At 47.6% G+C, this 12,408-nt stretch overlaps 1 protein-coding gene across 1 annotated transcript; it reads right to left on the minus strand.

Moving 5' to 3' along the window:
* Positions 1–646: 646 nt before the first annotated feature.
* TRIM14 (tripartite motif containing 14) lies at positions 647–11,979 on the minus strand. The gene is made up of 6 exons (XM_035141201.3): positions 11,552–11,979; positions 10,460–10,555; positions 6,979–7,212; positions 5,064–5,226; positions 4,150–4,242; positions 647–1,917 (listed from the first exon to the last, which is right to left on the minus strand). Exons 1-6 carry the CDS (start codon positions 11,936–11,938, stop codon positions 1,382–1,384), a joined length of 1,509 nt encoding a protein of 502 aa, XP_034997092.3. The 5' UTR covers positions 11,939–11,979; the 3' UTR covers positions 647–1,381.
* Positions 11,980–12,408: the final 429 nt, after the last annotated feature.

Here is a 12,408-nt window from a genome sequence, read left to right on the forward strand (position 1 = left end):
GCTGGAAGGGCAGGAAGAAGAAAAAGGGGTGTTTTGGGGGAGAGTCAAAAAGGAAGCAGCAGCTTTGCTCTGGAGGCAGCAAACTCCTATTGCTGCAAAAGGTCTCCGAACAACTAAAAACCTGCACATGAATAAAGCTCTATTTATGAATAAATGGCCATGGTTGCAACAGATAAAGGCAGACTCCTGGAAGACAATGTCATATTTCAACCATTTTGATATGGCATCTAGTTATTAATAATGCCACAGATGAATCACTTCCCATAAAACATCCTGAAGCAATTTGATAAACTTTTATAAGAACGCTTTCAAGCCAGAGACAGATGCAAACTGTGATAAAAATCTCCACTTTCTAAAAGGCTTGCTAAAAATGGAAGATCTTCAATAGGCACCAAATTAGTTTTTTATATAAGGCATAAGATAATCTTTTTGATAGCCTAGTTCCAAGTAGCCTAGGGCTTTAAATTCCAGTAATTGTACCTTGACCATAGCCTGATAGCAAATTGGCAGCCAGCGCCAATTCTCCCAGTTACCTTTGCCAGTACAAATATTTACTGTTGAGTAGTGAAAGCTTAGGTACTCCACTGCCTCTCCTTTGGCTCTCAGGAATGAGATTCCACATCATTAAGAAGCAGGCTGCAATTCATCAGTTCAAAGATACTTTATTGTCTGCTGAGCAGGCTTGCTTTGCAAATTATTCCAAGGCAAGATGCATCATCATCGTCAAAGGTTTTTCAAGGCACACCATTATAGAAGATTTTCCAAGACTTTACCATTATAGAAAAAGCAGTAATGCTTGCCATTTATTTGTTCAGGAGCCTCCTTGCAACCAGGATTAGACCCCAGAAAGTCAGTGCAAATTGGATGTACACCTAGAGCAGGCATCCCCAAACTTTGGCCCTCCAGATGTTTTGGACTACAGTTCCCATCTTCCCCAACCACTGGTCCTGTTAGCTAGGGATCATGGGAGTTGTAGGCCAAAACATCTGGAGGGGCCGCAGTTTGGGGATGCCTGACCTAGAGGCTCAAAGCATTCCCCAAAGAATTTAATACACAGATGGGGTTAAGAGACAGTTTCAGTAATCACACCATTTTCGTCTGAAAAATTTACAAGGCAAATATTGTTTCAGCGTTTTTTAAATTGGCCAAGTGCTTTATATCCTCTGCATCGCTCTCCCCTACCTCACAGTTCATGGTAACTTTGTGAGGTAGATTGCAGCTTCTACCGAAAGTGCAAAAACAGGGCATACAGACAGCTATTTTCTGGAGTGATGTGTTGCCATTAGGAAATTATTCAGTATCGTAAAGTGTCTTTTTCTATTAAAAACCTGAAGTACGTAGCACAATATACATTGATGAGAAGCATGTGTGCCATCAGCCCTTAAGTTATCTTGCACATGGTTATCGTCCCTTCCCACAACCTCAGGGCTGGATAAACCGGCTCCGTGAACTTGCAGCGGAATGTGTGCAGATGTGCCATCCCATCTGTCACGTTGTAGAAAGACAGTATCCCAGCTTCGTAATCCAGAAAAACCCCGACTCGTTCAGGATCATCCTCTGCCTGAATAGGGACTCTCTCCCCGTTCTGGAATGCCCAGTATTCAAAGTCAAACCGTTTGATGCACCAGGACGCTCGGTTGCATCCCAAGCGGCAAAGTTCAGAGTCTCCTTTCCTTTTGATGGATGAGTAGGCTGCCCCAATCCACCACCCGTGCTCGGCCTGCAGCACATCCACCTCCCAGTAATGGCTTCCGGCAAAGAAAGAATCTCTGCTCAAGACTTGCCAGACAGTGTCGAATCTCTCTGGGTTTGAGCAGTAAAGTCTCCTCCTCCAGCTGTAGCTTACTGAAAGACGGTCCTCTGACAAAATTAACCTGGGGTGCACGCTATTTATCTCCAGCGTGGGGGATCTTGCATCTGTGGGCGGGGGGACATTCATAGGCAACACATTGCAGAGAAACATCTTCAGCAGCAACAACAGTTAAAAAAAATAGCCACAACACAAGCTGTTAAAACCTGCAGCCTTCTATTATTGACCTGTCCACATCAAGGACCAGTGGAACTTCCTATGGGACCCAATACCCGTATGGTGTCTGCATCAGAAGCCAATGATAAGGATGGAATGAGAAGAGGGGGAAACAGGATGATGACTAGTGAACCTTGCCATGATGGGGGAACAGATATATTAGTGCTATTTTTGGAACAGCTCCGGGTCCTCCACTGTATCTCGTCCCTAGTTCTGATTTTAAAACAGAGCTTTCCCTTGTTTGCTTATGTTACTTTGCAGACTTAAGAAATGCAACCCAAGATTTAACTGTTTGTATGAAGGATCATACAAAAAGGGACGCGGGTGGCACTGTGGGTTAAACCACTGAGCCTAGCTAGGGCCTGCTGATCAGAAGGTCGGCGGCTCGAATCCCTGCGACGGGATGAGCTCCCGTTGCTCTGTCCCAGCTCCTGCCCACCTAGCAGTTCGAAAGCACGTCAAAGTGGAAGTAGATAAATAGGTACTGCTACAGCGGGAAGGGAAACGGCATTTCCATTGCTGCTCTGGTTCGCCAGAAGCGGCTTTGTCATGCTGGCCACATGACCTGGAAGCTGTACGCCGGCTCCCTCGGCCAATAATGCGAGATGAGTGCCGCAACCCCAGAGTCGGTCACGACTGGACCTAATGGTAAGGGGTCCCTTTACCTTTACCTATGAAGGATCAAGCACAGGGGTGGAGAACCTCTGGCCCTCCACTTGTGCTTGGACTACAACTCCCATCACCCCGTCAGCATGGTCAGGGATGGTGGCATTGGTAGTCCAGCCACAACTGAATGGTCACAGGTCCTTCCCCGCCCTCGCCTGGTCTGGGGATGACTCTCAAGCGCTAGTCTCAGGAAGTCCTTCCTTCCCAACTCAGGGGACAATGGTGGGGGGTTAAAGAGGTGGGTCTTCAGCATATGACAAGCTGTACAACGAAGGTGCTAGATGCACATCTGTGCAAAGGGAATTCCACAACTGAGAGGCTGCCACAGAGAATGCCCTCTCCCAAGGTCACCATCCCATAACCTCCGAGGGCTGTGGAACTACCAAGAGGATTCCTCTCCTGACCTTAACACCTGAGAGGGTCTGTAGGGAGGGAGGGGGTCTTTCAGGGGCCTAAGTCATTTAAGGTGTGAGCATCTTGAATTAGGCCCAGAAATGAACTGGCAGCCAAAGCAGCTGTTTTAATACAGGTTCTATGAGATCTAAAGGCAACTCCAGTTGGTAATCTGGCCTCTGCATTTTGGACCAGTCAAAGTTTCCCAGTCACCTTCAAGGAAATCTCTGTGTAGAATGCATTGTAATAATCTAATCTGGAAGTTCCCAGAGCGCTGAATATAGTGGCCAAGTCACCTCTGCCCAAAAGGGGCTTTAGCTGGCAAACCAGCCAGGGCTGGAAAATGTCACTTGTGATCATTGAGGCCACCTGAGCCCCCGGTTGAGTGAAAATAAAACCAGGAGCAAACCCAAGCTATGGAGCTGCTACTTCTAGGGATATGCCACCCTGTCCGTTTATTCCTTGTTCAGGGAAGGTCCAGCTCCCCCAGGCTGAGCAAGCAGGCGACTGCTGCTCTAAAATCTCAATTTAAAAACTAACCACTTGCCTCTGTCCCTCTCCAAAGGAAAGATGATTTCAAATGGTGAGAATTCAAATACCAAACTGTTCTAAGACACCGTTTGCTGAACAGTCAAACATGGGGGCTTCTAACCATAGCTGGGACACAGGTGGCACTGTGGGTTAAATCACAGAGCCTAGGGCTTGCTGATCAGAAGGTCGGCGGTTCGAATCCCTGCGATGGGGTGAGCTCCCATTGCTCGGTCCAGGCTCCTGCCAACCTAGCAGTTCGAAAGCACGTCAAAGTGCAAGTAGATAAATAGGGACCGCTACAGCGGGAAGGTAAACGGCATTTCCGTGTGCTGCTCTGGTTCGCCAGAAGTGGCTTTGTCATGCTGGCCACATGACCTGGAAGCTGTACGCCGGCTCCCTCGGCCAATAATGCGAGATGAGCACGCAACCCCAGAGTCGGTCACGACTGGACCTAATGGTCAGGGGTCCCTTTACCTTTACCTAACCATAGCTGGCAGGATGGGGACACCTACAACCACACAGGAAATACGTACGTTTCAAGAAGAGTGCGCGATTGGCAGAAGAGTTTGCATTCAAAAAGAGGCCGGGGTCCTTCTTCAACGTGCTGTTAAGGCTGCTGAAGACATCTGAGCAAACAAAAAGTCAAAACAAAGATGCTATTTAGACAACGAGCTGGTGTCAGGGGCTGGACTGAGAAGGAATGGTGGGGACCGCCTCCCTTCTCCTGAACCTTCCCAAGAACAGGAGGACAGTATAGATTTAGAACAGTGGTTTGCAGAAGGGCATAGTTCAGAGGCTGCAGGGGGCAGAAGCTGGGAAATATTGGAAGAGGAACAACAGGAAGAAGAAGCACCAGGGGAGAGACAGCTGACAGACTCAGTGTCCTTGGAAAGCATTCCTGACCCCCTTCTCCCAGGACCAGACGGGCATTGCGGGTAGTAGAACAGAGAGCTCAGAGGCAGAAGGCTCAGATTAGCTGACACAGGACTGACGTAGAATAGGGGAGATGAAAGCGGGGTGGGACTTTACTTGGAGCAATGCTGTTAATTAGGGAAGACTGCATTCCTTCATCACTCTCTGTGAATTATTGAATAAATTTCTTGGTAAGAACTTTTATTGTTTCTCTGATTCTTGGCTGCCACCATGGGAGGGAGCTGATTCCCCAAAGCCTGATGGCTGGTTCATCGGACGCGCTAAGCCAAACCAAGAGAAACATTTTTCTCCATCTCTTGCAATACTAGAACTTGTGGACATTCAAGGAAGCTGAATTTTGGGAGGTTCAGGAGAGACAAAAATACATGCTTCTTCACACAGCACATGGTTAAACTATGGAATCTTCTTCCACATGAGGTAGTGACGGCCACCAACTTGGATGGCTTTGAATGAGGACTCACGGGGGTTAAGGCTATCAGTGATATCAATGCTCTGTCTCCACACATTCATGTACCTTTGTTGAGCCGAGCCTTGAGTGGTTTCTGCAGGATAGACTGGACAAACTCAAGAAAGCGCAAGAAGTGGTTTGTGACGTGTTCAAACGACATGGGCAATGGAGCCAGCTGTTCTGAGGGGATCAACTGCTTCACTATTTCCTTTTCTGCTGCACAATAGCCCTGCAGAGGAAGACATGAATTCTTAAACGTCTGCCTTCCGATCCCTAGCATCCATGGTGCAGTGTGTGGTGCTCCTTGGGTACAATCCGGGTGGGAGCTGCATGATGCCTCAGGCTTCTGTGAGGCAGGAGAGGCTGGCGTCAGTCTGGCGTCAAAAGAACGAATTGGTATTTCTTTATCTCAGAAGCTTGAGGACTAGTGACATAACCAATTAATGGTTACAGGTAGGTAGCCGTGTTGGTCTGGATCGAAGTAAAATAAAAAAATTCCTTCAGTAGCACCTTAAAGACCAACTAAGTTTTTATTTTGGTATGAGCTTTCGTGTGCATGCACACTTCTTCAGATGCCTGAAGAATACTTCTTCAGATACTTCTTCAGGTATCTGAAGAAGTGTGCATGCACACGAAAGCTCATACCAAAATAAAAACTTAGTTGGTCTTTAAGGTGCTACTGAAGGAATTTTTTTATATAACCAATTAATGAACAAGTACAGTGGACGCTCGGGTTGCAAATGTGATCCATGCAGGAGGCATGTTTGCAACCCGCAGCGCCGCATCTGCACACGTGGGAGTTGCAATTCGCCGCTTCTGCGCAAAGCACAATTGAGTGCTTCTGCGCATGTGCCAAAACCCAGAAGTAACCCATTCCGGGAGTTCCGGGTTTGGCGCAGTGTGCAACCCGAAAACGCGCAACCTGAAGCAGCTGTAACCCGAGGTATGACTGTATAACAATAAACACAGGGCTCACCCATACCACCCTTTAATGTTGACAGTAAAGGTGCGTAAGCTATGGGGTGCAGCACTCACTTTCAGGCTGCGTTTGTCCAGAAACAGCTTTCCAGGTCATGTGGCCAGCATGACTAAACCGATTCTGGCGCAACGGAACACTATGATGGAAACCAGAGAGCATGGAAACACCGTTTACCTTCCCACCTATTTATTTACTTGCACTGGTGTGCTTTCAAATTGCTAGGTTGGCAGGAGCTGGGACAGAGCAGCGGGAAATCACCCCATCACACAGATTCGAACTGCTGACCTTCCGATCAGCAAGCCCAAGAGGCTCGGTGATTTAGACCACAGCGCTACCCATGTCTGTGTAAATGCCCTTGTGAGTAGGCTTTCTCCTGGAGAACTGCCACACTTTTTCGCTGCTGTGGCAGAGACCAGATCACACAAGCAGGATGTGGAAATCGACCAGCATTAAATTCCGGCTCCCATTCAAGGTTGCATTCCTGATAGCAGAGAGGAGCATGTGACCCTAAGACCCACATTGCAAGACCAGTGGGTGCATAAGCTCCATGCCGCCGCATTGTGTGAATCAACCCTATAATCATAAATCAATTTTAAAAAACCTCAAGACAGAGAAATGTGCTGCACATATTCTTTCTTTGTCGAAGTTTTGATTGTAGGCTTGGAGGGGCGGGGACCTGCCTGTTTTGCCTGCATTACTTTACAAAGCAGCATGCATGCTGAAGGAACTATATCGCAGCAACAGTAGGAATCACACCATGGAGAAAATGGGGCCTGGATTCCATACTAGATTTTTCATGATAGGGCAGGCATCCCCAAACTGCAGCCCTCCAGATGTTTTGGCCTACAACACCCATGATCCCTAGCTAACAGGACCAGTGGTCGGGGAAGATGGGAATTGTAGTCCAAAACATCTGGAGGGCCGAAGTTTGGGGATGCCTATGATAGGGCAACCACAACAGGGCCTTTCCACACTTTTCAACCAGGAAGAGCACCTTCCTACCTTGAGCAAAAGAAGGGGGTCAGGTTGAAGTTGGATGTGCCTGATCCTGTCTGTGAAGCCATCTATGAACCGGATCTGGCCCTCACAAGCCTCTGCCTGTTCTTCATATGTCATCAAGGTATGCTGGGCCTTCTCGTCGATGTATCTCTTGGTCAAAGTTTCCTCCTCGGCAAACAGGAGCCGGAGCTCAGCAAACTTCCCTGCCAGCCAGGTTTTGCTCTCGAACATGTGTGCCTGCAGATGAAACAAAACAGAACCTCAGCACCAAATCAAGAATGCTGCCAAACACAAATGTTCCAGGGGCCTAGCATGGAAAGGAGAAGGTGCTTACAGGCCTTTGTGGAAAGGTTACATTCAGACAACCAAGCTGCCAAGGCCTTAATGGGGCGTTGTAATAATTCAGCAAGATTTGGAGGTCAACAGGCTCCCCACACCTTTGGTGCAGCAAACAAAGGTCTCCTCTGATATTTTATTCTGATCTAAGTATGCAACCATTTTTTTGGTAGAAAAACAATAACGGGAAAATGTGCAGAATTTACACTTCTCTCTCTCTTCATTGTATTCTTTTTTGCTATTCTCTTTTTGGCACCTGCTTAAAACATTTTTCTTTAGGCATGCCTATCCAGACATGTAGATATTGTGTTTTAATCTTTTTTGACTGTTAATTCTAATTATTTTAAAATGTTTTTAATTGCATATTTTTACCAGTAGTCTTGGTATTTCGTCTAAACGGTTTAGAGGGTTCTATTACCATCAAGGAGTATAAAAACTTTGTTAATTTTATTAACGATTTATTAATTTATTATTATTGTTGTTCAATGATATGCTTCCAAGGTTCTCACTCACAAAATAGGGATTCCCAGACTGTGATCCATGAGTTTCATTCAGGTGGTCTGCGGCATGTTGGTACATTTGTGGTTGAAGAAGGTGATGCCACACCCATTGCAGTAAATAGTCATATTGATTTTCAATTGTATTTTTATTGCTTCTTTTACATTTTATTGTATTCAACCTTGAATTCCAGAATTAAAGCTGCAGTGCAATAAAATATAAGAGAAGCAATAACAATACAATTGAAAATCATACAGCATCTAGCACAGCACATGCCAATTGCTACAGTAAGACCCTCAGCAATTTTTGAGTGGTTGGTCCATGGGGTGGGAAGTTTGGGAACTGTGGGTCTCTAAAGCACATTGGCAGAGGGCTGGATCGTGAGCTATCTCCTTTTTGCTCTGTTCGCTTTCAAAATCCAGCACCTGCCCTTCTCACACTCAAGTTAAAGAAGACTGGAGTCCCATCTCTTTTCTCCTGCAGAGGGTGGCTTGGAGCAAACAGTGGGAGGACAAAAGGTGAAGCATTCATCCACAGCACCATTTGGCACCTGAGGCTGCTTTTCAAACACCAAGGCTGTTCAAACTCTGGCCCATTTCCTGCCTGATCCTTTGCCAAAAGCTGTTCTAAGAGGCACCAAGTGTTTCAGCAAAGTTATTTACAGTTAAGAAGATGTGGACCGGATGGATGGACGGATGGGAGGCCACTTGGAGCCCCAGAAAGGCACTAGACATATCAATAGATTCGTCACATTGTGGTCATCGTTTCTTTGAGCTCCTGCCATCGGGATGGAGATATAGAACAAGGAAGGTGAGAATGAGCCGTCTCAAGAACAGTTTCTTTCCTAGAGCAATTTTGGCCTTAAATGGAAATTCTTGACTTTGAAGTCATTTTATTTTCATTTGTTTACTGTTCTGTATTGTATTGTGCTTATTAGTATTTTAATTCATGTGGAGTGTTTTAATTGAGTTGATGCAGCAATTGAGAAATTTCATTGTTCCCACAAGGGGACAATGACAATAAAGATCTATTCTCTTCTCTTTCTCTTCTCTTCTCTTCTATTCTGTATGATGCTCAGGGCTTTTTAAAGGAAGAACAGCATTTACATTTGATAAAAGAAACACAGAACTGGTATAGGTGCTAAAGGTTTGAGCCGAGCATTGATGAGAATTCTTAAGGTAGCTGTACCTTTCGGGGCATGCTCTGGTCTATGGGGTCACGAAGAGTTGGACACGACTAAACAACAAAAACAACAACCTTTCGGGGGGGGCGGGGGGCAGGTGTGGAGAGAGCAAGCAACCTGTGGAGGTGTGATTCTGAGTGGATAAAACGCCAGAGGGGAATGCACAAGAGGTAAAGTAAAAGTAAAGGACCCCTGGATGGTAAAGTCCAATCAAAGGTGACTATGGAGTTGTGGGACTCATCTCGCTTTCAGGTCGAGGGAGCCGGTGTTTGTCCACAGACAGCTTTCTGGGTCATGTGGCCAGCAGGACTAAACCGCTTCTGGCACAGCAGAGCACCATTACCGAAACCAGAGGGCACGGAAACGCCATTTACCTTCCCGCCACAGCGGTACCTATTTATTTACTTGCACTGGTGTGCTTTCGAACTGCTAGGTTGGCAGGAGCTGGGACAGAGGATCGGGAGCTCACTCTGTTGTGGGGATTCGAACCACCAACTTTCCGATCGGCAAGCCCAAGACGCTCAAGGGTTTAGACCACAGCGCCACCCGCGTCCCTGGAATGCACATGAACACTCATGCAAGCACACCACTGTGTTTGCAGCCTCTACGACTGCAAATGTAGGGGGAAAACAAATATCCTCCCAAAGAAGCGCCCATGTGAAGTTTGGCCTTGAATCCAGAAGGCTGCTATACTTATGCTAATAATGAGCCTTGAACCCAAGTGGCAGCCAGCCAATTTAAACATTGTGGGTGGGGAGGCTCCTGTGGCTCTGATGACCTGCAGCTTTTCTGCCCTTTGGTCCACAGGCCAAGGAGTGGCCCAGCTGGGGTTGGATCAATTGCTTAAGCAGCTTGCTTTGCATGCAGCAGAATTCATTTTAGATAGCGAGAAAAATGAGCCTAGGTGTCGTTATATATTTGGTGAGGATTAATGCATCCTCCTTGCGATATACGGTATGAAGCATTTGGAGGGAGTCATGCCTAACTTCCTTTTCCCTACTTCACCCCATCACCTGCAATCTCTTGTTGAGATCCAGCACAGTCACAAGATCACTAGCAGGTAACTGACAGGTGGGCCACACCCACCTGTCATAGTTGCCCCATGAGGCTGCGTGGTACAGGCATATTTTGGTTTTCGAACAGCTTAGTTCTCAAACGTTTTGGCTCCCAAACGCCGCAAACCCAGAAGTGACTGTTCCGGTTTGCGAACTATTTTTGGAAACTGATTGTCCAACGGGGCTTCCTGCAGCCAATCAGAAGCCACGCTTTGGTTTCCGAACGTTTTGGAAGTCGAACGGACTTCCGGAACAGATTACGTTTGACTTCCAAGGTACGACTGTACTTCGTATGTAAACTTTGAAGCACCCCATTCCTTGACATTGTTGTGATCCCATCCAATTTGACCCCCAAGGACACTATGCAAATAGGTACTACCATCATTATGGAGATTAGCACATCTTGATTTACCTTAAGCTCATTAGCAGCTTCTTCTATATGTTTTATGTTGTCAACTTCCTGCTTCTTCTTCAGGGTCAACTGCTTCAAATACGACCTCATGATTTCCTGTTTTACCCAGTGTAAAAAGGACACATCACTGATTGTGACCATTTCAGACCTTCAGTTGCAACTTCTAATCTGTTCAACAAGTAGTTTCTTCAACTAAAGATTCAGCTTTGCAAGCAAGTCCACAAAATATATAAGCTCACCAGAGTGTTTCTGCTAGCATATATACCAGTTCCCCGTGCTAGTTATTCACTGCACATTTTTCTTCCAGTTAACATGAATTAATTCTCTTCTATGGTGGGGACCAATTTTAATTAGCAAGGTGAGAAGTTAGGAACCCTCACACCCATTTTTTTTTTGCAGAACATACTACACATTTTGAGTGTGGAATGAAACAAGCCGTTAACCTTAATACAGGAAATAAACTGTATCAGAAGAGCTACCTAAAGTTTAGAGGAACTGTGGTAATAAACTGGGGTGCACTGGGTGTTAGGGCTGTGCTCCTTCTGGGGTAGTTTGTCCACCATCCTGCATGTAACGGTGGCTACACCCTGGGATCAGCTTCGGCTGGCTGGCTAAACCAGCAAAGGGTAGCCTATGGGGCTTAAACCTTCGGGTTTTCCCTGCATGCAGAAACGGGCTCTGGTGGACACAAATCTGGAGTCCCTAAGGCGGTTGCAAGACTCATTGTACAACTTCCGGCAACTCCTGCAGCCAAGCTGGTGCCAAATGTATCGCTCTGCTTTCCTTTGGACACCATCAGCGAGGCCGAGAGAGGGGTCTGGTGGACTTTGAGACCCCATGGCCACGTAAACTATAATAAATCCAGTCCTCTTTGAAGGTGTCACGACACTTCCTCTCCGCAACTCCTGTAATCGTTTAGCCATGGAAAAATCTTAGGAGCGGAGGGGTGTGGCTCTCTAGATGTCGACGGACCATCATTTCTGGCCTAATGGCTGGAGCTGATGGGAGTCGGAGAGTGCGGTCACGTCTGAAAGGACACAAATCTCCCCCCCCAAAAAAAAAGAACACGGAAGAACTTTTGTGCCCGCGTACCCGCTTGCTCTGCGCCGCCTGGGCGATGAGGTTGACTCGGTGGCCGCGGTGGAGGCCCAGAGCCGGGCAGAGCGCGCACACGCACTGCGCGCACTCTTCGCAAAACAGCTCCAGGGGGCGCCCGCGGTGCTCGGCGCACCAGCGCTCCCGCTCCCGCAAGGCGCGCAACTCCGCCGCCGCCTCACCAGCTGCGCACACGCGGTGGCCTCGGAAAGCCGCGCCGGGTTCCCCGTCCGCTGCCCCGTGGGGCCGCGCGTGGGCCTCGCACAGCGATATCAGGCAGGTGAGGCAGCTCCATTCCGCCCGGCGCGGCGCGTCCTGGGCGCACAGATCGCAGGGCGCGACCGTTTCTCCCGCCACCGCAACCTCCTGCTCCCGCCGCGCCATTGGCTTCAGAAGGCGCGAGTGGGAACCGGGCAAGAGGGAGAGAGGCGGGCGGGGAGGCGGGCCAGGGCGGGGCCGGGCAGCCTCCTCCGAAGGCTGGGAATGGGAAGGCGAAACTTAGGGAGATCTGACGTGGAGAGGGGCATGGGCAGTGCCGGATTTCCGTATAAGCTATAGCTTAGGGCCCCACTCTCTTGGGGGGGGGGCGCAAAAAAAATTACAGGAAAAAAGAACTGGCTGTACATTTCCAAAATATAAGATAAAAACAAATAAAATAAAACTTACATACAGCAATAGTGCTTTGTGTTGTGTAGGCTGCTATGATGAAAGTAATGGGCCCTGCCTGCTATTCTGCTCCCTAAAATATCACTGGTTTGCTCGTTTCTATATATAGGGTGCCTACATTCTGCAGGGACTGATTGCATGGCAACCTGTGCAAATGGCTTTAGATACCTATTAGGTCCATAAATTAC

Source organism: Zootoca vivipara, chromosome 15, assembly GCF_965207765.1.
Source record: "Zootoca vivipara chromosome 15, rZooViv2.hap1.1, whole genome shotgun sequence".
Taxonomy (NCBI): Eukaryota; Metazoa; Chordata; class Lepidosauria; order Squamata; family Lacertidae; genus Zootoca; species Zootoca vivipara.

Coding starts and splice junctions, on each gene's coding strand:
- TRIM14 (XM_035141201.3), bottom strand. CDS start 11,938: ATGGCGCGGCGGGAGCAGGAGGTTGCGGTGGCGGGAGAAACGGTCGCG. Junction 7,213..10,459: donor AAGCTGCTAATGAGCTTAAG/GTAAATCAAGAT, acceptor TTTCATCTGCAG/GCACACATGTTCGAGAGCAA. Junction 5,227..6,978: donor ACCCCCTTCTTTTGCTCAAG/GTAGGAAGGTGC, acceptor CTTCCTCTGCAG/GGCTATTGTGCAGCAGAAAA.